The sequence below is a fragment of the Salmo salar genome, chromosome 03, assembly GCF_965601325.2.
Source record: "Salmo salar chromosome 03, fSalSal1, whole genome shotgun sequence".
In the NCBI taxonomy this organism is placed as follows: domain Eukaryota; kingdom Metazoa; phylum Chordata; class Actinopteri; order Salmoniformes; family Salmonidae; genus Salmo; species Salmo salar.
The window spans coordinates 1,264,511-1,291,357 of record NC_138293.1 but is presented as its reverse complement, the minus strand read 5'-3'; the positions used below and the strand labels follow the sequence as shown (position 1 = coordinate 1,291,357).

General features: G+C 42.4%; 1 protein-coding gene across 1 annotated transcript in view; it reads right to left on the bottom strand.

Moving 5' to 3' along the window:
- Positions 1–3,269: 3,269 nt before the first annotated feature.
- LOC106597278 (uncharacterized) overlaps positions 3,270–26,847 on the bottom strand; it is a 72,406-nt gene continuing 48,828 nt past the window's right edge. Inside the window, 8 exon segments of the mRNA XM_082973018.1 lie at positions 3,270–3,718; positions 11,116–11,220; positions 11,353–11,488; positions 12,994–13,202; positions 14,469–14,624; positions 17,909–18,076; positions 25,218–25,338; positions 25,714–26,833. Of these exon segments, the coding sequence (XP_082829144.1) occupies positions 3,406–3,718; positions 11,116–11,220; positions 11,353–11,488; positions 12,994–13,202; positions 14,469–14,624; positions 17,909–18,076; positions 25,218–25,338; positions 25,714–26,833 (2,328 nt within the window). The 3' untranslated portion in view covers positions 3,270–3,405.

Sequence of the window (26,847 nt, the reverse complement as noted above, 5' to 3'; positions counted from 1 at the left end):
CCCTATACTTTAGAACACATTAAGACTAATCCTATACTTTAGAACACATTAATCCTAATCCTAACCCTATACCTTAGAACACATTAATCCTAATCCTAACCCTATACCTTAGAACACATTAAACCTAATCCTAACCCTATACATTAGAACACATTAAACCTAACCCTAACCCTATACTTTAGAACACATTAATCCTAACCCTAACCCTATACTTTAGAACACATTAATCCTAATCCTAACCCTATACTTCAGAATACATTAATCCTAATCCTAACCCTATACTTTAGAACACATTAATCCTAATCCTAACCCTATACTTTAGAACACATCAATCCTAATCCTAACCCTATACTTTAGAACACATTACCTGTTAGGGCTAGGGGGCAGTATTTACACGGCCGGATAAAAAACGTACCCGATTTAATCTGGTTACTACTCCTGCCCAGTAACTAGAATATGCATATAATTATTGGCTTTGGATAGAAAACACCCTAAAGTTTCTAAAACTGTTTGAATGGCGTCTGTGAGTATAACAGAACTCATATGGCAGGCAAAAACCTGAGAAGATTCTGTACAGGAAGTGCCCTCTCTGACCATTCCTTGGGCTTCTTGACTCTTTTTATTGAAAACTTAGGATCTTTGCTGTAACGTGACACTTCCTACGGCTCCCATAGGCTCTCAGAACCCGGGAAAAAGCTGAATGATGTCTTTGCAGCCCCTGGCTGAAAAACATTAGCGCCTTTGGTAAGTGGTCTATCAGAGGACAATGAGACTGAGGCGCGTGCACGAGGCGACCCCATGTTTTTATTTTCTCTCTCTTTGTACTAAAACACAGATTCCCGGTCGGAATATTATCGCTTTTTTACGAGAAAAATGGCATAAAAATTGATTTTAAACAGCGCTTGACATGCTTCGAAGTACGGTAATGGAATATTTAGAATTCTTTTGTCACGAAACGCGTCACCCTTCTTTACACTTCGGATAGTGTCTTGAACGCACGAACAAAACAGAGGATATTTGAACATAACTATGGATTATTTTGAACCAAACCAACATTTGTTATTGAAGTAGAAGTCCTGGGAGTGCATTCTGACGAAGAACAGCAAAGGTAATAACATTTTTCTTATAGTAAATCTGACTTTGGTGAGTGCCAAACTTGGTGGGTGTCTAAATAGCTAGCCCTGTGATGCCGGGCTATCTACTTAGAATATTGCAAAATGTGCTTTCACCGAAAAGCTATTTTAAAATCGGACATAGCGAGTGCATAGAGGAGTTCTGTATCTATAATTCTTAAAATAATTGTTATGTTTTTTGTGAACGTTTATCGTGAGTAATTTAGTAAATTCACCGGAAGTTTGCGGGGGGTATGCTAGTTCTGAACGTCACATGCTAATGTAAAAAGCTGGTTTTTGATATAAATATGAACTTGATTAAACAAAATATGCATGTATTGTATAACATAATGTCCTAGGTGTGTCATCTGATGAAGATCATCAAAGGTTAGTGCTGCATTTAGCTGTGGTTTGGGTTTATGTGACATTATATGCTAGCTTGAAAAATGGGTGTCTGATTATTTCTGGCTGGGTACTCTGCTGACATAATCTAATGTTTTGCTTTCGTTGTAAAGCCTTTTTGAAATCGGACAGTGTGGTTAGATTAACGAGAGTCTTGTCTTTAAAATGGTGTAAAATAGTCATATGTTTGAGAAATTGAAGTAATAGCATTTCTAAGGTATTTGAATAATGCGCCACAGGATTCCACTGGCTGTTACGTAGGTGGGACGATTTCGTCCCACCTTCCCTAGAGAGGTTAATCCTAATTCTAACCCTATACATTAGAACACATTATTTTAAACACTAATAACTGACCTGCTCCAGCAGTGTGTGTTAAATATACCTTAGAACACATTAACCTGTTGGGTCTAGGGGGCAGCATTTGCACGTCTGGATAAAAAAAATGTACCCGATTTAATCTGGTTACTAATCCTACCCAGTAACTAGAATATGCATATACTTATTATATATGGATAGAAAACACTCTAAAGTTTCCAAAACTGTTTGAATGGTGTCTGTGAGTATAACAGAACTCATTTGGCAGGCAAAACCCTGAGACATTTTCTGACAGGAAGTGGATACCTGATGTGTTGTATTGACTTTAAACCTATCCCATTGAAAAACACAGGGGTTTAGGAATATTTTGGCACTTCCTATTGCTTCCACTAGATGTCACCAGCCTTTACAAAGTGTTTTGAGTCTTCTGGAGGGAGATCTGACCGAACAAGAGCCATGGAACGGTGATGTCCCATTAGACACCTGGCGCGCTAGTTCATGTTGGGTACCCTCGTTCCAATACGTTATAAAAGAGTATGCATTCGTCCACCTTGAATATTATTCATGTTCTGGTTAAAAAAGGCCCTAATGATTTATGCTATACAACGTTTGACATGTTTGAACGAACGGAAATATATTTTTTCCCCTCGTTCATGACGAGAAGTCCGGCTGGCTTACATCATGTGCTAACGAGACGGAGATTTTTGGACATAAATGATGAGCTTTTTTGAACAAAACTACATTCGTTATGGACCTGTGATACCTGGAAGTGACATCTGATGAAGAGAATCAAAGGTAATGGATTATTTACATAGTATTTTCGATTTTAGATCTCCCCAACATGACGTCTAGTCTGTATCGCAACGCGTATTTTTCTGGGCGCAGTGCTCAGATTATTGCAAAGTGTGATTTCCCAGTAAGGTTATTTTTAAATCTGGCAAGTTGATTGCGTTCAAGAGATGTAAATCTATAATTCTTTAAATGACAATATAATATTTTACCAATGTTTTCTAATTTTAATTATTTAATTTCTGACGCTGACTTGACTGCCGGTTATTGGAGGGAAACGATTTCCTCAACATCAATGCCATAGTAAAACGCTGTTTTTGGATATAAAAATGAACTTGATAGAACTAAAAATGCATGCATTGTCTAACATAATGTCCTAGGAGTGTCATCTGATGGAGATTGTAAAAGGTTAGTGCATCATTTTAGCTGGTTTTATGGTTTTGGTGACCCTGTCTTTGACTTGACAAAACATTACACACAACTCTTGTAAATGTACTGTCCTAACATACTCTAAATTTATGCTTTCGCCGTAAAACCTTTTTGAAATCGTAAAACGTGGTTAGATTAAGGAGATGTTTATCTTTCAAATGGTGTAACATAGTTGTATTTTTGAAAAATTTGAATTTTGACATTTATTTGGATTCAAATTTGCCGCTCTTGAAATGCACCTGCTGTTGATGGAGTGCACCACGGGTGGCACGCTAGCGTCCCACCTAGCCCCAAGAGGTTAATGCTAATCCTAACCCTATACATTAGAACACATTAATCCTAATCCTAACCCTATACCTTAGAACACATTCATCCTAATCCTAACCCTATACTTTAGAACATCAGTGTGTGTTAAATATACCTTAGCCTCGTCCAGAGGTGTGTGCGTGTCCTCTCTGTACAGCACACTAAATGAGATGCTCTTGGGCTGTGAGGTGAACAGCCAGTGTATGGAAGCACCAAGGGTAGACCCAGTAATGGGGATGGAGCTGTAACAACCAGACCTGACGAACAGCTCCCTCAGATCGTCACCAAACACACTGATCTCCTCCACACTGAACGGAACACACAGCCTGGACGAGGACGACACACGCATCATAACAACAACACATTAATAACAAAACACCACAGACAGATTCACAGACAGATTCACAGACAGATTCACAGACAGATTAACAGCCAGTACATGCAGCCAGATTCACAGACAGATTCACAGACAGATTAACAGCCAGTACATGCAGCCAGAATCACAGACAGATTCACAGACAGATTAACAGCCAGTACATGCAGCCAGATTCACAGACAGATTCACAGACAGATTAACAGCCAGTACATGCAGCCAGATTCCCAGACAGATTAACAGCCAGTACATGCAGCCAGATTCACCGACAGATTAACAGCCAGTACATGCAGCCAGAATCACAGCCAGATTAACAGCCAGTACATGCAGCCAGAATCACAGCCAAATTAACCTCTTGACGGTCGCCTAGGATAGGGGGCGCCACAGCGCATTTTGAAAAAAATGTGTGCCCATTTTAAACGGCCTACTACTCAAACTCAGAAGCTAGGATATGCATATAATTAATATTTGTGGATAGAAAACACCCTAAAGTTTCTAAAACTGTTTGAATGGTGTCTGTGAGTATAACAGAACTCATATGGCAGTCAAAACCCCGAGACAGATCGAAACAGGAAGTGGAATTCTGAATTGCGGACTCAACTTCATCACGTTGCCAATTAATCACACCGTCAGCTATGGTTCATTGAGCACTTCCTATTGCTTCCACTAGATGTCCCCAGTCTTTACAAAGTGATTTGAGTCTCCTACTGTGAAAACTGACAGAATGACACGCTGTGGAACGTGGTCACACGGAGAGGGCCATCACCATTATGACGCCGGCGCCCCTGGCTACCCTCCCCTTTCGAAACGTTTAGAAAGACAATGCAATCGTCCCCCTTGAATCTTATTGGAGCTCTGGTTGAAAAAGGCCCTGAAGACTTATGTTATACAACGTTTGACATGTTTGAACGAACCTAAATAAGAAAAAAATGCATTTTGTTGAAAGAGTAGCCCCGCGCACGTCGGAACTTTTGGTGCAGCCTTCAGAACGCGCTAACAACAACAAGCTAATGGAACATAAAGGATGAACTTTTTCGAACGAAAATACATTTGTTGTGGACCTGGGATTCCTGGAAGTGCCTAAGGATGAAGATAATCAAAGGTAAGGGATTATTGACAATAGTATACAAGACTAGATGTGATATGCGATTGTTCCAAGATGGCGCTGACCTGTAACGGTAGTCTATTTTTCTGAGTATCGCATCCCCTTTTATCGCAAAGTGTGATTACCCAGTAAAGTTATTTTTAAATCTGGCATTACAGGTGCTTTCAAGAGATATTCATCTATAAATCTTAGAATGACAATATTACATTTTAAAAATGTTTTCGAATAGTAATTTAGTAAATTGTAGCGCTGTTTCATCGGATGCATTTGAGGGAAAATAGTTAGTCAACGTTACGCACCGATGTAAAATGCTGTTTTTATATATAAATATGAACTTTATCGAACAAAAGAATGCATGTATTGTGTAACATGATGTCCTAGGAGTGTCATCTGATGAAGATTGTCAAAGGTTAGTGCTGCATTTAGCTGTTTTTTGGTTATTTGTGATGCATGTGGTTGGTCGGAAAATGGCTATGTGGCTACTTTTACGATATACTCCTCTAACATAATCTAATGTTTTGCTTTTGCTGTAAAGCCTTTTTGAAATCGGACAACGTGGTTCGATTCAGGAGAGGTGTATCTATAAAACGATATCATTTGAAAAAAAAATTGAATTAATTTTTTTATCACATTTTGTTATGCTAATGGCGATAGGATTTTTCGCTGGATGTCCGTCCCGCATACGGGGACGGAGGCCGCACAGGGGTTAACAGCCAGTACATGCAGCCAGAATCACAGACAGATTAACAGCCAGTACATGCAGCCAGAATCCCAGCCAAATTAACAGCCAGTACATGCAGCCAGATTCCCAGCCAAATTAACAGCCAGTACATGCAGCCAGATTCCCAGCCAAATTAACAGCCAGTACATGCAGCCAGATTCCCAGCCAAATTAACAGCCAGTACATGCAGCCAGATTCCCAGCCAAATTAACAGCCAGTACATGCAGCCAGATTTCCAGACAGATTAACAGCCAGTACATGCAGCCAGAATCACAGACAGATTAACAGCCAGTACATGCAGCCAGATTCCCAGACAGATTAATAGCCAGTACATGCAGCCAGAATCGCAGCCAAATTAACAGCCAGTACATGCAGTCAGATTCCCAGCTAGATTCACAGCCAGAGGCAAAGATGAGAGAAAAAAAAGAAGCCGCAGAAAGATAACTCCAGGGAGAGCCAGAAAGATGGGCTTGTTTTCGTCTCAAATGACACTACGTCTTTCCCCTTCTTTTGACTAGATCTTTATGGGAGGTGGTTCTGGTCATACAGGGTAACCAAGTCAAATACCTCATTCACATTACCCATAAATCACTCTGTTACGTTGCGCCAGATGTCATTCACCTGAAACAGGAAGTTTCCAAACCACAGAAGATGAAAATGTGGTTTCGACGATCGGTTAATGGGGATAGCTGGCAACTTGTAAATAATTAGCCACTCCTATAAGTGAGTACTTTTTAATAATATGTTAAACATAATACACATTGCCTGCTAAGCAATGTTCCCTCTCCTCAGACTGCCACACAGAAGAGTCCCGTGTGGCTCAGTTGGTAGAGCATGGTGTTTGCAACGCCAGGGTTGTGGGTTCGATTCCCACGGGGGACCAGTACGGGGGAAAAAAAATAAAAAAAATAATGAAATGTATGCATTCACTACCGTAAGTCGCTCTGGATAAGAGCGTCTGCTAAATGACTAAAATGTAAATGAAATATCAGCCCATGCAGAGAAGCACGAGAATAAACTTCACTCAAGAGTCTACAGTTTTCTCCTTTGACAGTATCAACGTTTAGCTCTACTTTGGGAATTGTGCTCAAATCAACACAATATCAGCCACTTTTAATGTAACATAACAAACTACGCAAACTTAGTATACAAAACTAACTGTGCAAGAGATTTTCTTGTAGGCAGAGCACATTGGAGTCTATTGCATTGACAGGCAAAACAACACTACACAGACAGGTGCACCATAACCAATCAGAGCTGCAGCCTATATGCAAATAGCCATTGTTATATATGGATCTGTGCCATTAACTTTGAACTGGACTGCGTTTACAGTATGAGTGGTCGCGACTAGATGCGCTTGTTTGAGAACAAAGCGAGAGCTGCATGTAGCCACCTGTGCACATTTGTGACCGACCAGACCGATCTTTTGTAGCAAAATTTGAAATGTTTATTTTTTATTTTTTATACATTGGATAAAAGTAGACACTCCGAGCTAGAAAGTGGTATATCATACACTACAGTTAAGGAACAATGGGAAAGTAATAATGCTTTGACAGTTGATAAACTTGTAACCTCACTTTGAGAAAATGGCCTTTGAATGTTTTGGTACTACTACTGGAGACCTCTTCTTTGTCTACACCCATTCAGCATCGTTCACACCTTCCTAAGCTTTAGCCCCACCCATCTCTTTAAGGATTCAAACAAAGATTTCAAGACTAAAGGTTTATACTATGGGTGTGTTCGTAATTTGAATCTAGAGTGCCAGAATGTGCTCTAGTATAGTAGTATAAACCAGCCTTTAGTCTTGAAAGTACAATATAGCTATAGCCTAGCTACAGTGAGTGGAAAAAAAGTATTTGATCCCCTGCTGATTTTGTACGTTTGCCCACTGACAAAGAAATGGTCAGTCTATAATTTTAATGGTAGGTTTATTTGAACAGTGAGAGACAGAATAACAACAAAAAAATCCAGAAAAACGCATGTCAAAAATGTTATAAAATTATTTGCATTTTAATGAGGGAAATAACCAAACATAGAGAATAATAAGGATCTCTACGGTGGAGGTCACTAAGTACAGTATAGCCATAGCCTAGCTATGTACAGTACCAGTCAAAAGTTTGGACACACCTACTCATTCCAGGGTTTTTCTTTATTTTTACTATTTTCTACTTTGTAGAATAACGTAACGTTCGTCGTATGTGGTAGTTGAAGTGGACCAAGGCGCAGCGTGGTAAGTGTTCATGATTACTTTATTCATAAACACACTCAAACAAAAGCGAAAACGCACAGTTCCGTCAGGTACGGACACTAAACAGAAAACAACCTCCCACAAAACCAGGAAGAAAACAGGCTGCCTAAGTATGATTCCCAATCAGAGACAACGATAAACAGCTGCCTCTGATTGGGAACCACACTCGGCCCAAAAACATAGAAACAGAAAACATAGACTTCCCCACCCGAGTCACACCCTGACCTAACCAACCATAGAGAATAATAAGGATCTCTATGGTCAGGGCGTGACAGACACACCTACTCATTCCAGGGCTTTTCTTTATTTTTGTACTATTTTCTACATTGTAGAATAATAGTGAAGACATCAAAACTATGAAATAACACATATGGAATCATGTAGTAACTGTCATGCCCTGATCTGTTTCATCTGTCCTTGTGCTCGTCTCCACCCCCCTCCAGGTGTCGCCCATCTTCACTACTTATCCCCTGGGTATTTATACCTGTGTTTTCTGTCTGTCTGTGCCAGTTCGTCTTGTTTGTTCAAGTCAACCAGCGTTTTCTCAGCTCCTGTTTTTCTCCTCTTTTTCTCGTCCTCCTGGTTTTGACCCTTGCCTGTCCTGACTCTGAGCCCGCCTGCCTGACCACTCTGCCTGACCCTGAGCCTGCAGTCCTGTACCTTTGCTCCTACTCTGGATTATCGAACCCTGCCTGCCTTGACCTGTCGTTTGCCTGCCCCTGTTGTTGCAATAAACATTGTTACTTCAACACAGTCTGCACTTGGGTCTTACCTGAAACGTGATTGTAACCAAAAAAGTGTTAAACAAATCAAAATATATTTTAGATTCTTCAAAGTAGCCAACCTTCGCCTTGATGACAGCTTTGAACACTCTTGGCATTCTCTCAACCAGCTTCATGAGGTAGTCACCTGGAATGCATTTCAATTAACAGGTGTGCCTTGTTAAAGTCAATTTGTGGAATTTCTTTCCTTCTTAATGTGTTTGAGCCAGTCAGTTGTGTTGTGACAAGGTAGGGGTGGTATACAGAAGATAGCCCTATTTGGTAAAAGACCAAGTCCATATTATGGCAAGAACAGCTCAAATAAGCAAAGAGAAACGATAGTCCATCATTATTTAATTTATATTTTATTATTTCACTGTAGAGCCTCTAGTCCTGCTCAATATGACTTAACCAACCATGTTGTTCCACCTCCTACATATGCGATGACATCACCTGGTTTAAATCTAGAATCGGCTTCCTATATCGCAACAAAGCATCCTTCACTCATGCTGCCAAACATACCCTCGTAAAACTGACCATCCTACCGATCCTCGACTTCGGCGATGTCATTTACAAAATAGCCTCCAATACTCTACTCAGCAAATTGTATGCAGTCTTGTATGCAGTCTATCACTGTGCCATCCATTTCGTCACCAAAGCCCCATATACTATCCACCACTGCGACCTGTACGCTCTCGTTGGCTGGCCCTCGCTTCATACTCGTCGCCAAACCCACTGGCTCCAGGTCATCTACAAGACCCTGCTAGGTAAAGCCCCGCCTTATCTCAGCTCACTGGTCACCATAGCAGCACCCACTCGTAGCAGGTATATCTCACTGGTAACCCCCAAAGCCAATTCCTCCTTTGGTCGCCTTTCCTTCCAGTTCTCTGCTGCCAATGACTGGAACGAACTGCAAAAATCACTAAAGCTTCAGACTCATATCTCCCTCACTAGCTTTAACCTCTTACATCTAGACGTTCCGCTAGCGGAACACCTGCTCCAATATCCAATGATGGGCGTGGCGCGAAATACAAATTCCTCTAAAATCCGAAAACTTCTATTTTTCAAACATATGACTATTTTACAGCTATTTAAAGACAAGACTCTCATTAATCTAACCACACTGTCCGATTTCAAAAAGGCTTTACAGCGAAAGCAAAACATTAGATTATGTCAGCAGAGTACCAAGCCAGAAATAATCAGACACCCATTTTTCAAGCTAGCATATAATGTCACAAAAACCCAGAAGACAGCTAAATGCAGCACTAACCTTTGATGATCTTCATCAGATGACACACCTAGGACATTATGTTATACAATACATGCATGTTTTGTTCAATCAAGTTCATATTTATATCAAAAAACAGCTTTTTACATTAGCATGTGACGTTCAGAACTAGCATACCCCCCGCAAACTTCCGGGGAATTTACTAACAATTTACTAAATTACTCACGATAAACGTTCACAAAAAGCATAACAATTATTTTAAGATTTATAGATACAGAACTCCTCTATGCACTCGATATTTCCGATTTTAAAATAGCTTTTTGGTGAAAGCACATTTTGCAATATTCTAAGTACATAGCCCAGCCATCACGGGCTAGCTATTTAGACAGGGGGATACCTAGTCAGTTGTACAACTAAATGCCTTCAACTGAAATGTGTCTTCAGCATTTAACTCAACTCCTCTGAATCAGAGAGAAACCCCTACTAAAGGACACCAATAAGAAGAAGAGACTTGCTTGGGCCAAGAAACACGATCAATGGACATTAGAATGGTGGAAATCTGTCATTTGGTCTGATGAGTCCAAGTTTTAGATTTTTGGTTCCATCCGCCTTGTCGTTGTGAGACGCAGAGTAGGTGAATGGATGATCTCCTCATGTGTGGTTCCCACCGTGAAGCATGGAGGAGGAGGTGTGATGGTGCTTTGCTGGTGACACTGTCTGTGATTTATTTATAATTCAAGGCACACTTAACCAGCATGGCTACCACAGCATTCTGCAGTGATACGCCATCCCATCTGGTTTGCACTTAGTGGGACTATCATTTGTTTTCAACAGGACAATGACCCAACACACCTCCAGGCTGTTTAAGGGCTATTTGACTAAGAAGAAGAGTGATGGAATGCTGCATCAGATGACCTGGCCTCCACAATCACCTGACCTCAACCCAATTGAGATGGTTTGGGATGAGTTGGACCACAGAGTGAAGGAAAAGCTGCCAACAAGCGCTCAGTATATGTGGGAACTCCTTCAAGACTGTTGGAAAAGCATTCCAGGTGAAGCTGGTTGAGAATATGCCAAAAGTGTGCAAAGCAGTTATCAAGGCAAAGGGTGGCTACTTTGAAGAATCTTGTTTAACACTTTTTTGGTTACTACATGATTTCATATGTGTTATTTCATAATTTTGAGGTCTTCACTATTATTGTACAATGTAGAAAATAGTAAAAAAAAAACAAAAAAAAAACCTTTGAATGAGTAGTCTTGTCCAAACTTTTGACTGGTGCTGTAATTCTGGCCACGGTGGTCATGGTGAATGTTGGTCTGACTCACGTGAGTTCTCCACTCCTCAGCAGACAGATCTCTGCATCCTGAACTGCTCCAGTCTGGTCATGTAGGTCCTCTGGTGTGGTGTCTGCTGTACTGGCACCACCGTTACTGGGCAAAACAAACAAACAAACAAACAAACAAACAAACAAACAAACAAACAAACACAGTATCAAAAATAGCATCATGTGTTCTGAGTGTGTATGTCTGTATGTGTGTGTGTGTGTGTGTGTGTGTACTCACGGCTCTGCTGCCCCCTGGGGGTTGGTGTGAGGAGAGCAGGTAGTGAAGGAGAGAGAGTGACTGTTGGAAACACCAATTACTTCCTCTTCTGTTATGATGTCATACGCAGCGTCATCTGCCCTTGGCACTGCCGGGTCTGAGAGTGAGAGAGAAGGAACATAACATTAGACCAATTAGGATCTGGCTAAAAAAAAAATACTTCAGTTATAGAACCCATTGCCCTTTATGGTAGCGAGGTCCGGTCACCAACCAAGAATTCACAAAATGGGACAAACACCAAATTGAGACTCTGCATGCAGAATTCTGCAAAAATAATCCTCTGTGTACAACGTAAAACACCAAATAATGCATGCAGAGGAGAATTAGGACGATACCCGCAAATTATCAAAATCCAGTTAAAAGCCAATAAATTCTACAACCAACTAAAAGGAAGTGATTCCCAAACCTTCCATAACAAAGCCATCACCTACAGAGAGATGAACCTGGAGAAGAGTCCCCTAAGCAAGCTGGTCCTGGGGCTCAGTTCACAAACAGACCCCACAGAGCCCCAGGACAGCAACACAATTAGACACCAACCAAATCATGAGAAAACAAAAAGATAATTACTTGACATATTGGAAAGAATTTACAAAAAAACTGAGCAAACTAGAATGCTATTTGTCCCTAAACAGAGAACACAGTGGCAGAATACCTGACCACTGTGACTGACCCACACTTTTAAGGAAAGCTTTGACTATGTACAGACTCAGTGAGCATAGCCTTGCTATTGAGAAAGGCCGCCGTAGGCAGACCTGGCTTTTCAAGAGAAGACAGGCTATGTGCAACACTGCCCACAAAATGATGTGGAAACTGATCTGCATTTCCTAACCTCCTGCCAAATGTATGACCATATTAGAGACACATATTTCCCTCAGATTACACAGACTCACAAAGAATATCTATTGGGTGAAATAGATGTGTGACCTGTTGCCACAAGAAAAGGGCAACCAGTGAAGAACAAACACCATTGTAAATACAATCCATATTTATGTTGATTAATTTTCTCTTTTCTACTTTAACTATTTGCACATCGTTACAACACTGCATATGTCTTTATTCTTTTGGAACTTCTGTGAATGTAATGTTTACTGTTAATTTTTATTGTTTATTTCACTAAGTGTTAATTATCTATTTCACTAAACATATGTTTCCCATGCCAATAAAGCCCTTAAATTGAAATTGAAACGAGTGAGAGTGAGAGTGAGTGAGCGAGAGAGAGGAGAGAGAGAAGATAGAGGAGAGAGGGTAGAGAGAGGAGAGGAGATAGAGAGGAGAGAGAGAGAGAGAGGAGAGAGAGAGAGAGAGAGAGAGGAGAGAGAGAGAGAAAGAGAGGGGAGAGAGGAGAGAGAGAGAGGAGAGGAGAGGATAGGAGAGGAGAGGAGAGGAGAGGAGAGAGAGGAGAGAAGATAGAGAGGAGAGAGAAGATGGAGAGGAGAGGAGAGGAGAGGAGAGGAGAGGAGAGGAGAGGAGAGGAGAGGAGAGGGCGAAAGAAAGAAAGAAAGAATATGAGCAAAAGAGAGATATTGAGTGAGTATGAAATAATGTTTGTGTAACCATCCGTCTAATTTAAGAGTGTGTGTCTGAGTGTGTATGTGGTCTCACCTGTGTTGCTGGGTTGCATGGTTCTGCCAGGTTGGGGCAGAGGGTTGAAGGGTGTGTGTGGTGCAGTACAGGTATCTTCCTGAGGATAGCGCTCTACCACAGCAATGTGCTGGCTGTAGCAGACTGAGCAGCAGCGCTCTCTGGCGCCCCCCTCCATCAGGCTGACTGTGTTACTGCAGCAGTAGTAGCAGAACCCATGGCCACACAGTCTAGGGAGAATACAGAATACAGAGAGAGACAATGAGACAGTGAGAGTTACCTGCAGGTGTGTCTGTGAAGCCACCAGCTGAACGGACTGCTGCAGGAGAGACAGTGAGAGTTACCTGCAGGTGTGTCTGTGAAGCCACCAGCTGAACGGACTGCTGCAGGAGAGACAGTGAGAGGTACCTGCAGGTGTGTCTGTGAAGCCACCAGCTGAACGGACTGCTGCAGGAGAGACAGTGAGAGTTACCTGCAGGTGTGTCTGTGAAGCCACCAGCTGAACGGACTGCTGCAGGAGAGACAGTGAGAGTTACCTGCAGGTGTGTCTGTGAAGCCACCAGCTGAACGGACTGCTGCAGGAGAGACAGTGAGAGGTACCTGCAGGTGTGTCTGTGAAGCCACCAGCTGAACGGACTGCTGCAGGAGAGACAGTGAGAGTTACCTGCAGGTGTGTCTGTGAAGCCACCAGCTGAACGGACTGCTGCAGGAGAGACAGTGAGAGGTACCTGCAGGTGTGTCTGTGAAGCCACCAGCTGAACGGACTGCTGCAGGAGAGACAGTGAGAGTTACCTGCAGGTGTGTCTGTGAAGCCACCAGCTGAACGGACTGCTGCAGGAGAGACAGTGAGAGTTACCTGCAGGTGTGTCTGTGAAGCCACCAGCTGAACGGACTGCTGCAGGAGAGACAGTGAGAGTTACCTGCAGGTGTGTCTGTGAAGCCACCAGCTGAACGGACTGCTGCAGGAGAGACAGTGAGAGGTACCTGCAGGTGTGTCTGTGAAGCCACCAGCTGAACGGACTGCTGCAGGAGAGACAGTGAGAGTTACCTGCAGGTGTGTCTGTGAAGCCACCAGCTGAACGGACTGCTGCAGGAGAGACAGTGAGAGGTACCTGCAGGTGTGTCTGTGAAGCCACCAGCTGAACGGACTGCTGCAGGAGAGACAGTGAGAGGTACCTGCAGGTGTGTCTGTGAAGCCACCAGCTGAACGGACTGCTGCAGGAGAGACAGTGAGAGTTACCTGCAGGTGTGTCTGTGAAGCCACCAGCTGAACGGACTGCTGCAGGAGAGACAGTGAGAGGTACCTGCAGGTGTGTCTGTGAAGCCACCAGCTGAACGGACTGCTGCAGGAGAGACAGTGAGAGTTACCTGCAGGTGTGTCTGTGAAGCCACCAGCTGAACGGACTGCTGCAGGAGAGACAGTGAGAGTTACCTGCAGGTGTGTCTGTGAAGCCACCAGCTGAATGGACTGCTGCAGGAGAGACAGTGAGAGTTACCTGCAGGTGTGTCTGTGAAGCCACCAGCTGAACGGACTGCTGCAGGAGAGACAGTGAGAGGTATTGCTGCAGGTATCTCTCTCTGTCTGCTCTACCGCTCTCAACTTCTGCTCAAACTCCAGAGCATCAGACTTCTGCCACAAGGCATCCTTCTCCCTGGAAATACACACACAGTTTAATTCACACACACAGCCATACATGGATCTTCACGGGTCCTCCTGTACCCAAATACTCCAGACCCGATCCAGGACCCGACTGGGTCTGCATCCAAAATATTGTCACAGGTCTGGGTCGGATCTGATCTGATTGTCACAGGTCTCGGGTCTGGCTCATTTTAACTGACTTCTTCAGAAAGGCACGTACAGATCCGAACGCGACTGCTGCAGCAGAGAGAAACGTTATCATTGATGCTGCTGCTCTTGGCTTTTCATGAGAGAGGAGCGTGGCAAATGATTGGTGTTGGCCAATCATTTACCTTTATTTAACAAGGCAAGTCAGTTAAGAACAAAATCTTATTTTCAATGACGGCCTAGGAACAGTGGGTTAACTGCCTTGTTCAGGGGCAGAACGACAGATTTTTACCTTGTCAGCTCAGGGATTCGAACTTACAACCTTTCGGTTACTAGTCCAATGCTCTAACCACTAGGCTACCCTGCCGCCCCATGAGTCAAAGCTGCCGTAGGCTACAGTTCTACAGCCTCCGTGTGATAAAAGTTAGGAGAAATCTAATCAATGGAAGATTAGAAGCATTAAAAGTTAAAGGAGAAGGACAGGCTACAACCAAGAGCCAACAGGTCGGCATTATACTTTATATTCTGAATGGAGTTGTTGTTATCTGGAACTGTAGGATTAGTTAGCCTAGCTAGCTAACGGTAGCTAGCTTAACTAGCTTCTCCCGGTTGGATGCAGTCAAGACAAATACTTCGTAATCATATTTGATGATAAATAACCTAGCTATGGCAGCTACACTACATGGTCAAAAATATGTGGACACCCCTTTCAAATGAGTGGATTCAGCTATTTCAGCCACACCTGTTGCTGACAGGTGTATAAAATCAAGCACACAGCCATGCAATCTCTATGGACAAACATTGGCAGTAGAATGGTCTTACTGAAGAGCTCATTTACATTCAAAGTGGCACCATCATAGGATGCCACCTTTCCAACAACTCAGTTCATCAAATGTCTGCCCGGCTAGAGCTTCCCTGGTCAACTGTAAGTTCTGTTCTTGTGAAATGGAAACATCTAGGAGCAACAACGGCTCAGACGTGAAGTGGTAGGCCACACAAGCTCACAGAACGGGACCGCCGAGTGCTGTAGCATGTAAAAATCATCTGTCCTCGGTTGCAAAACTCACTACCGAGTTCCAAACTGTCTCTGGAAGCAACGTCAGAACAAGAACTGTTCATCGGGAGCTTCATGAAATGGGTTTCCATGGCCGAGCAGACGCACACAAGCCTTAGATCATACACAATGTCAAACGTCGGCCGCCATTGGACTCTGGAGCAGTGGAAACACGTTCTCTGGAGTGATGAATCACGCTTCACCATCTGGCAGTCCGATGTATGAATCTGGGTACTGGCGGATGCAAGGAGAACGCTACCTGCCCCAATGCATAGTGCCAACTGTAAAGTTTGGTGGAGGAGGAATAATGGTCTGGGGCTGTTTTTCATGGTTCGGGCCCCTTAGTTCCAGTGAAGGAAAATCTTAACACTACGACATACAATGACATTCTAGATGATTCTGTGCTTCCAACTTTGTGGCAACAGTTTGGGGAAGGCCCTTTCCTGTCTCAGCATGACAATGCCCCCATGCACAAAGCGAGGTCCACACAGAAATGGTTTGTCGAGATCGGTGTGGAAGAACTTGACTGGCCTGCACAGAACCCTGACCTCAACCCCATCAAACACCTTTGGGATGAATTGGAACGCCGACTGAGAGCCAGGCATAATCGCCCAACATCAGTGCCCGACCTCACTAACGCTCTTGTGGCTGAATGGAAGGAAGTCCCCACAGCAATGTTCCAACATCTAGTGTAAAGCCTTCCCAGAAGCGTGGAGGCTGTTATAGCAGCAATGTAGCAACATCTAGTGGAAAGCCTTCCCAGAAGAGTGGAGGCTGTTATAGCAGCAATGTTCCAACATCTAGTGGAAAGCCTTCCCAGAAGAGTGGAGACTGTTATAGCAGCAATGTTCCTACATCTAGTGGAAAGCCTTCCCAGAAGCGTGGAGGCTGTTATTGCAGCAATGTTCCAACATCTAGTGGAAAGCCTTCCCAGAAGAGTGGAGGCTGTTATAGCAGCAATGTTCCTACATCTAGTGGAAAGCGTTCCCAGAAGAGTGGAGGCTGTTATAGCAGCAATGTTCCAACATCTAGTGGAAAGCCTTCCCAGAAGAGTGGAGGCTGTTATAGCAGCAATGTTCCTACATCTAGTGGAAAGCGTTCCCAGAAGAGTGGAGGCTGTTATAGCAGCAATGTTCCTACATCTAGTGGAAAGCCTTCCCAGAAGAGTGGAGGCTGTTATAGCAGCAATGTTCCAACATCTAGTGGAAAGCCTTCCCAGAAGAGTGGAGACTGTTATAGCAGCAATGTTCCTACATCTAGTGGAAAGCCTTCCCAGAAGCGTGGAGGCTGTTATAGCAGCAATGTTCCTACATCTAGTGGAAAGCCTTCCCAGAAGAGTGGAGGCTGTTATAGCAGCAAAGGGGGACCAACTCCATATTAATGCTCATGATTTTGGAATGAGATGTTGGACCAGCAGGTGTCCACATACTTTTGGCCAGGTAGTGTATTTGTGTACTATAGTGTAAGTCAGCTTGGTTGGTTGTCTCTCATCTCTCTCTCCCCAGTATGGCCCCTCCCCTCCTGCTAGAGCAGTTTCATCTCTGGTTAGTAAAGCAGCTTCACCCAGAACAGAACAGGCTATAATAATCTATATGGAATTGTTTTAATAATCTATATGGAATTGTTTTAATAATCTATATGGAATTGTTTTAATAATCTATATGGAATTGTTTTAATAATCTATATGGAATTGTTTTAATAATCTATATGGAATTGTTTTAATAATCTATATGGAATTGTTTTAAGGTCATACCAAGGGTCATTTAGCTAGTTGAGTTTGAATTGTAAGACCCCTCGTAGTATAATATATATATATATATATATATATATATATATATATATATATACAACTTTTTTGACCCATGAAGACCTCTAAAACACACACACACACACACACACACACACACACACACACACACACACACACACACACACACACACACACACACACACACACACACACACAGGGGACGCCACACACCACAGTTACAAATAATTACTGATGATAGATCGAGATCGATTGATCAGCAAATCAGCTGACTGATTGATTGATTGATTTGTTGATTGACTGATTGATTTGTTGATTGATTGATTACCTGATGAGTTCTATGAGTCTTTCCTCCAGATTGAGCTTGGTGCGGTACAGGTCGTCCAGTTCAGCTGAGGTCCGAAGCTCATAGCTCTGTTTGTCCTGACAGGCTTTCCGTAGTCCCTCACCCAGCTCCTCACAGGACCTCTGAGACACAACCAGGCTCTCTTCACTCCTGATACCACAGAGACATTGATATAATACTACAACTATATAATACATGAGTATAATACAATCCTTACACCTAAAGACAGCACACACACAACAGAGACATACTGTATAATGTCTTCACTGTGACTGACAGGAAAAAGACTCACATGGTCACAAAAGACACACAGAACTATATTGACCGACCGCCTTGATTCAGTCTTATGTAGCAAAATTTGAAATTGTGATTTTTACATTGGATAAAAGCAAAGAGACAGAGCTACAAAATGGTATATCATATACTGCATTTAAGGAACAATGGGAAAGTAATTCTGCTTTGACAGTTGATAAACTTGTAACCTCACTTTTGAGAAAATGGCCTTTGAATGTTTTGGTACTACTACTGGAGAGCTCTTCTTTGTCTCCACCCATTCAGCATTGCCTACACTCTCTTAAGCTTTAGCCCCACCCATCTCTTTAAGGGTTGATCCGAGCGTTCTGTACTAACAAGAGCAGTCAAGCACCCAAGCTAACTTACTAGCGTCCGAGCGTTCGTAAATTCATCAGTTATTCTGCACTCTGGTAGTCAGACGAGAGAACAGAACTCAAATGGCAGGTCAAAACCTGAGAGATTCCTTTACAGGAAGTGGCCTGTCTGACCATTTGTTGAACTTCTTTTCCATCTCTATCATTTACTAAGGATCTCTGCTCTAACGTGACACTTCCCACGTCGTCCATAGGCTCTCAGAGCCCGGGAAAAAACAAAATGTCGTCATTCCAGCCCCAGGCTGAAACACATTATCGCCTTTCTCAAGTGGCCGATCAAGAGACACTGGCTTATGCGCGTGACCCCGACCGCCCCCGCCTTTGGGATTTTTTCCTCTGTTTGCCGAAAAGGAGATTCCCTGTCGGAATATTATCGCTTTTCTACGAGAAAAATGTCGTAAAAATTGATTTTAAACAGCGGTTGACATGCTTCGAAGTACGGTAATGGAATACTTAGAATTTTATTGTCACGAATTGCGCCATGCGCGTGACACTTCTTTACTATTTCGGATAGTGTCTGGAACGCACGAACAAAACGCTGCTATTCGGATATAACGATGGATTATTTTGGACCAAACCAACATTTGTTATTGAAGTAGCAGTCCTGGGTGTGTATTCTGACGAAGACAACAAAAGGTAATGAAACTTTTATAATAGTAAATATGATTATGGTGAGTGCTAAACTTGCCGGGTGTCTAAATAGCGAGCCCGTGATGCCTGGGCTATGTACTTAGAATATTGCAAAATGTGCTTTCACCAAAAAGCTATTTTAAAATCGGACATATCGAGTGCATAGAGGAGGTCTGTATCTATAATTCTTCAAATAATTGTTATGCTTTTTGTGAACGTTTATCGTGAGTAATTTAGTAAAATGTTAGCGAATTCCCCGGAAGTTTGCGGGGGGTATGCTAGTTCTGAACGTCACATGCTAATGTAAAAAGCTGGTTTTTGATATAAATATGAACTTGATTGAACAAAACATGCATGTATTGTATAACATAATGTCCTAGGGTTGTCATCTGATGAAGATCATCAAAGGTGAGTGCTGCATTTAGCTGTCTTCTGGGTTTTGGTGACATTATATGCTGGCTTGAAAAATGGGTGTCTGATTATTTCTGGCTTGGTACTCTGCTGACATAATCTAATGTTTTGCTTTCGTTGTAAAGCCTTTTTGAAATCGGACAGTGTGGTTAGATTAACGAGAGTCTTGTCTTTAAATGGCTGTAAAATAGTCATATGTTTGAGAAATTGAAGTAATAGGATTTTTAAGGTTTTGAAAATCGCGCCACAGGATAGCAGTGGCTGTTACGTAGGTGGGACGAATTCGTCCCGCCTAGCCTAGAGAGGATAAACAATCTCTAACTAAGACCACTGTTGTTAGAATAATAGATATGTGTTAGGATAATGACTTAAGTGTTCCACTCTGTTATTATAGAATAGGGGGAAAAGTTTGATAATTATGAGAAGATAAAACCAGGATGGGGGTAGATCTGGTAGTAGTGTAATACTATGATGTTATATTCTTTAGTAGGGATGTAAACATTTACATTTTAGTCATTTAGCAGACGGTCTTATCCAGAGCGACTTACAGTAGTGAATGCATACATTTCATTTCATGCATAATTTATTTATTATATATATATTATTTTTGTACTGGCCCCCCATGGGAATCGAACCCACAATCCTGGCGTTGCAAACACCATGCTCTACCAACTGAGCCACAGGGAAGCCAGTGTGAAGTTGCAGAGTAGATAATAGAAAAACATTAGAGGGTTTCAAACCAAGAGGGGAGGGGAGGTGAAAGCCTTGAAGAATGTGACAACTTTTATGGTTCTTTGTGGTTAGTGGAAAAGTACTGGTTGATTGAGAAGGTAGTGAAAAAAAACTCGCTTAAAAAAATGGACTTTGCATTAATCAAAAGAGAGTTTGGAAAAGGCTTGATTCTTAAACCAAACGGGATTGAATGGTATCTGGTATTACCGTCCATATAATCGAACATAGTGAAAGTCTAATTACAAAAGTATCTATGTTAGTGTTGGCGGCACTGGGTAACAGATGATTGAAAGGAGTTGAACGGAGACGGACGGGTCCGTAATGATTCGTAGTAGTTGAAGCCATTACTAAAAATAAACTACCCTGTGTTGAAAAAGTATTCAGGAAGAGGTATTAACACCTAAAACCTATGGGACAAAGGAGTACTATGAAAACGTAATATAGAAGGCGAAATATAAAGGAATAACGATCGAAAGTATAGTAGGAGGGAAACCTAAAATAGAGCGTGTGAGATATGGGATATTAATAACCGAGTCAAAAGTCATAAGAAGCGTGAAATCGTATGCGTTTAAGACCTAATAGTCGATTGTCTACAAGTAGAGATAGATATATTAATCAGCCAGACACATAAACGTTAATTCGCTCGCGCGTGAGACTAATATTCGATAAAAGATCACCTCTATAGATACGTTTCAATAAATTAGGTCAGAGACATAATGGTATGACTATAGATCGCCTATCGAAATACGTTTCAGGGAGATAGTCGAGATCTTCCGGAGGCACACAAATAGGTCTGACTATTCCGAGAGGGAGGAATTAAAGGTTAATGATTTGAGTAGGTCAGAGAGGTGAGACCTAATGTTCTATAAAAAGTCGTAAAAATAATTATTCTGAATTCCTAAGGGAAGTAAAAACGGGAAGAGTTAACTAATAATAGATAGTAAAACCTCCAAAGAGGTCCCGGAATTAACCGGGGATGAGAGATATAGAATCTGATATAGAATCTGAGAAAAAGGAAGTAGCCAAGAAAGAAGAAGGAAGTAGCCAAGAGTATCTAATGGCCACTCTAGGAGAGATAGCCGAGAAGGGTGGAGGGGAGAAAAGACAAAGGACCCATAAGAGAGATGTAGTAAGTGCTGTAGGGGGAATAGTACACCCAAAGACAGAAATAGAGGGGTTTAGGGGGGAAGGATTGGAAGGATGGAAGGATTGACCGAAAGTTTTAAACGAAATACCGGGGAGCTGGAACGAAAAGTTAGACAGATAGTGGGAAAAGATTGGGCAGCCGTGAAGGGAGACTGGACCCCAGGACAGGGGGACAGAGTTGTTCTGCAGTGGACTGCAGAGGGAAATTATCAAAATAAACTCAATCAGCTATGCAAAAATCTTAGGGATTATTATCACAGGTATGATGATTTTTTCAAAAATCCAGGAATGTGGACAGGGGGACAGTGAGACAGTTAGTCAATATTTGGAAAGATTGAGGGATGTGTTTAATACAAATAGTGGACTGATCCAACCTGGCCCTGGGAGAGGAAGAGATGGGCCATATCACCAACAGCTAAAAATAGCTTTCTTTAGTGGTATGAGACCTGAAATTTGCCGAGCAATAAAAAAAAGACTCTGGTTGGGTGGGGAACAGCTGCATTGGCCGAAGTAAAGAGGTATGCGATTCACCATGAACAGAATGAAAGGGAGAAGAAAAGGAAGAGAGACAAGAAAGGAGCAGAGTACCTTAAAGAAAATGGACAGGGTCTGATAATAGGTGTTATAATTGCGATAAAACAGGACATTTTGCGTGTGAGTGTAAGGGACCGTGTTCAAGATGTAATAAAAAGGGACATATCTCACGGGACTGTAAGGCACCTCCGAGAGAAGGAAGGCGAGAACAGAAAGAAGGAGAGCATCTGATAGTAACTCTCGAGATAATCGTAGATAAGCATAAAGGAGGCTTCAAGGAAAAGAAAAGTAAGAAAGAACAGACAGGAGCGGAATATTTGATCGCCACTCTTGGGGAAATTGCAGGAAAGAGCGGGAAGATTTTTAAAGAGAAAGGGGGAAACAAGGAGAGTAGAAAATGGATAGAACCAGACGATAGAAAATGTTACAATTGCAATAAGACAGGACATTTCGCCCGGGAGTGTAAGGCACCCTGTAAACACTGTGACCGAGCGATGAAACAACACAAAAATTGCAACCCTAAGCATTAGCATTGGTGGTTCAGAGGTAGAATTCACGCCTGCCATGCGGGAGGCCCGGGTTCGTTTCCCAGCTTATGCACCAGTGGATTAAAATTTGAGTTACTGATTGTCATTCAACTATTGGTATATTTTGCCTACTGGAAAGAATAGGTGAGTTAGTCGCGCGCGCTTGGCTATATATTGGCTGTAAAGCGATTCAGGTCTGGATAGTTGAATCTTAAAAGTTTTGTGATAGTTTTTGGTTATTGATTCTTGGATTGATTGTTTAGTAACACCGGTGAATTGAACAGGAAGTTAATGTTGTAAAGCAAGCTTGGGTCAAATTAGTCAAGTAGTATGTTAAATAGGGGAGTTTCAACGATTCGAAGTACAGTATAGTATCTAAGGGTAACACATGTTCAATTAAGTACACATAATCATTGAGGAAGTTTAAAACTAATGATTAATGATTTGAGGGGGTTACAGTGGAATTATTATTAGGTTTTGTTTATAGTCAACGTTTGGGTTTTTGAATCGGTGTAGTATAATGAAATGCTGACCAAGTGGTTGTTATTTTCTGGGAAAAGGTGTGCTTCATTGTCTCTCTTAGGAATGTTTCCTAGAGCCACGATATCTTAAAGGGGTATACACACATTGCATTTTAGAAGTTTTATTTTCTGAGTTTTAATATTTTGATAAGGGAATGTTCTGCGAACCTGGGATACAACATGTAGAAAATGTTTGACGGTTTTTCTTTAATTTGTCTAAAAAAGTAAGAAACACATTGTTAAAAGTGTGGTATGACTTTTGACCTCTATCATGGCATTCCTTTGTGGTCTGACCAGCCTCATGGGAGGGCCATTTTGATAGTGAATTTAAGGTCATTCGTGATACTGATTTTAAGGAAATTTGTATAACTGATAATTATGATGGAGTTTAACCTGTTAGGGCTAGGGGGCAGTATTTACACGGCCGGATAAAAAAACATACCCGATTTAATCTGGTTATTACTACTGCCCAGAAACTAGAATATGCATATAATTATTGGCTTTGGATAGAAAACACCCTAAAGTTTCTAAAACTGTTTGAATGGTGTCTGTGAGTATAACAGAACTCATATGGCAGGCAAAAACCTGAGAAGATTCTGTACAGGAAGTGCCCTCTCTGACCATTCCTTGGGCTTCTTGACTCTTTTTATTGAAAACTTCGGATCTTTGCTGTAACGTGACACTTCCTATGGCTCCCATAGGCTCTCAGAACCCGGGAAAAAGCTGAATGATGTCGAGATAGCCCCTGGCTGAAAAACATTAGCGCCTTTGGTAAGTGGTCTATCAGAGGACAATGACACTGAGGCGCGTGCACGAGGCGACCCCATGTTTTTATTTTCTCTCTCTTTCTACTAAAACACAGATTCCCGGTCGGAATAAATGAGGAAAAGATTTTGGTTGTTCCGCTTCCGGATATCCGACAGTGGAAAGACTGTCTGCTCCATTGGTTATGAAACATGAGATGTCAGGAGAACAGGCATGCATTCCAATCCTGAACTCCAGGTTATGTCTAGATAAGCTGTGGAATGATTCTGTTGAATGTAGTTGTCACCCCCACAGAAAGCTGAGGCCATAAAAGAGATTACTCCCACCTTTGAAGACTTGGTAGAGGGGGGTGTAATTAGAGAAAGTGATGCATAGTGCAATTCTCCAAGGTTTTGGCAAAGAGAGCAGCCCCAGATGGGAATTCTTGCACAAGAGGAATGGTAACTACTTCTGGTAAACCTATTACACATGCTCAGTTGATTTTGAACTTATTAGATGCTGTACTTTTACCAGAAAAGTTAGCTATTTGTAAGTGTGAGGTTCCTATTAAAGAGACGGATAAAATTAGCAATGGCAACAGAAAGGCAGATGAAGAAGAGAAAAAGACAAGCTTTAAACCACAGACACACACACAGCAATATTTGAAAGAGGAAGTAAACAGAAAAAACCCTACTAAAAGATAGTCAGTCTAAAGCACCAGTAAAGGAGATTTCTAAATGGGAAAATAATTAGGAGCGGTGAATAAAGATGATATTTGGTATCAGGGTAATTTACCGATATTACCAAAGTCTCTGTTTTGGTATGCAGCAATGTTGATACATGGGCAGAGCCATGTATCAACAGGGGGGATGATGGAAATAATTAGGAAACATTTCGTAGCATACGTGATAACAAATTACTTAAAAATTTTTTTTTTACAAAATGTGTTATTTGTATAGAATAATCATCAAGGTAGAGGAAGAGCACCACTGGGGGAATACCCCCAGGTAGAATATCCATTCCAACTATTGGAAATGGACTTCATTGATATATTTTATAACCTATCCTGAAGTGAGGGAAAGAAGTGGTGTTTAGCAATAATAGATAAGAAGTGTTCCCAACTTACTTGGTGGACATGATTATGGTAAGTAAAATATTAGGTCAAGATATTATCCCTAGAGTTGGTTTACTAGGATCTATTTATTTAAATAATGGAATACATTTTAGCTAATCAGGTAGAGCCTATAGAATGCCAGAGTTAGGGAGATTAGAACAAGCAGACATAGATGTTGAAGATATACTAGCAGAACACATGAGAAGACTGAACAACTGTGCATTAGATCACAAACTGTTCCTGTACATGTAGTTCAGTACTGACCTGTAGCCGTGCCTGTAGTTCAGTACTGGCCTGTAACTGTGTCTGTAGTTCAGTACTGGCCCGTACCTGTGTCTGTAGCTCAGTACTGCCCAGTACTGGCCTGTAACTGTGTCTGTAGTTTAGTACTGGCCCGTACCTGTGTCTGTAGCTCAGTACTGCCCAGTACTGGCCTGTAACTGTGTCTGTAGTTCAGCACTGGCCCGTATCTGTGTCTGTAGCTCAGTACTGCCCAGTACTGGCCTGTAACTGTGTCTGTAGTTCAGCACTGGCCCGTATCTGTGTCTGTAGCTCAGTACTGCCCAGTACTGGCCTGTAACTGTGTCTGTAGTTCAGTACTGGCCTGTAACTGTGTCTGTAGTTCAGTACTGGCCTGTAACTGTGTCTGTAGTTCAGTACTGGCCTGTAACTGTGTCTGTAGCTCAGTACTGCCCAGTACTGGCCTGTAACTGTGTCTATAGTTCAGTACTGGCCTGTAACTATGTCCGTAGTTCAGTACTGGCCTGTAACTGTGTCCGTAGTTCAGTACTGGCCTGTAACTGTGTCTGTAGTTCAGTACTGGCCTGTAACTGTGTCCGTAGTTCAGTACTGGCCTGTAACTGTGTCTGTAGTTCAGTACTGGCCTGTAACTGTGTCCGTAGTTCAGTACTGGCCTGTAACTGTGTCTGTAGTTCAGTACTGGCCTGTAACTGTGTCCGTAGTTCAGTACTGGCCTGTAACTGTGTCCGTAGTTCAGTACTGGCCTGTAACTGTGTCCGTAGTTCAGTACTGGCCTGTAACTGTGTCCGTAGTTCAGTAATGGCCTGTAACTGTGTCCGTAGTTCAGTACTGGCCTGTAACTGTGTCCGTAGTTCAGTACTGGCCTGTAACTGTGTCCGTAGTTCAGTACTGGCCTGTAACTGTGTCCGTAGTTCAGTACTGGCCTGTAACTGTGTCCGTAGTTCAGTACTGGCCTGTAACTGTGTCCGTAGTTCAGTACTGGCCTGTAACTGTGTCCGTAGTTCAGTACTGGCCTGTAACTGTGTCCGTAGTTCAGTACTGGCCTGTAACTGTGTCCGTAGTTCAGTACTGGCCTGTAACTGTGTCCGTAGTTCAGTACTGGCCTGTAACTGTGTCCGTAGTTCAGTACTGGCCTGTAACTGTGTCCGTAGTTCAGTACTGGCCTGTAACTGTGTCCGTAGTTCAGTACTGGCCTGTAACTGTGTCCGTAGTTCAGTACTGGCCTGTAACTGTGTCCGTAGTTCAGTACTGGCCTGTAACTGTGTCCGTAGTTCAGTACTGGCCTGTAACTGTGTCCGTAGTTCAGTACTGGCCTGTAACTGTGTCCGTAGTTCAGTACTGGCCTGTAACTGTGTCCGTAGTTCAGTACTGGCCTGTAACTGTGTCCGTAGTTCAGTACTGGCCTGTAACTGTGTCCGTAGTTCAGTACTGGCCTGTAACTGTGTCCGTAGTTCAGTACTGGCCTGTAACTGTGTCCGTAGTTCAGTACTGGCCTGTAACTGTGTCCGTAGTTCAGTACTGGCCTGTAACTGTGTCCGTAGTTCAGTACTGGCCTGTAACTGTGTCCGTAGTTCAGTACTGGCCTGTAACTGTGTCCGTAGTTCAGTACTGGCCTGTAACTGTGTCCGTAGTT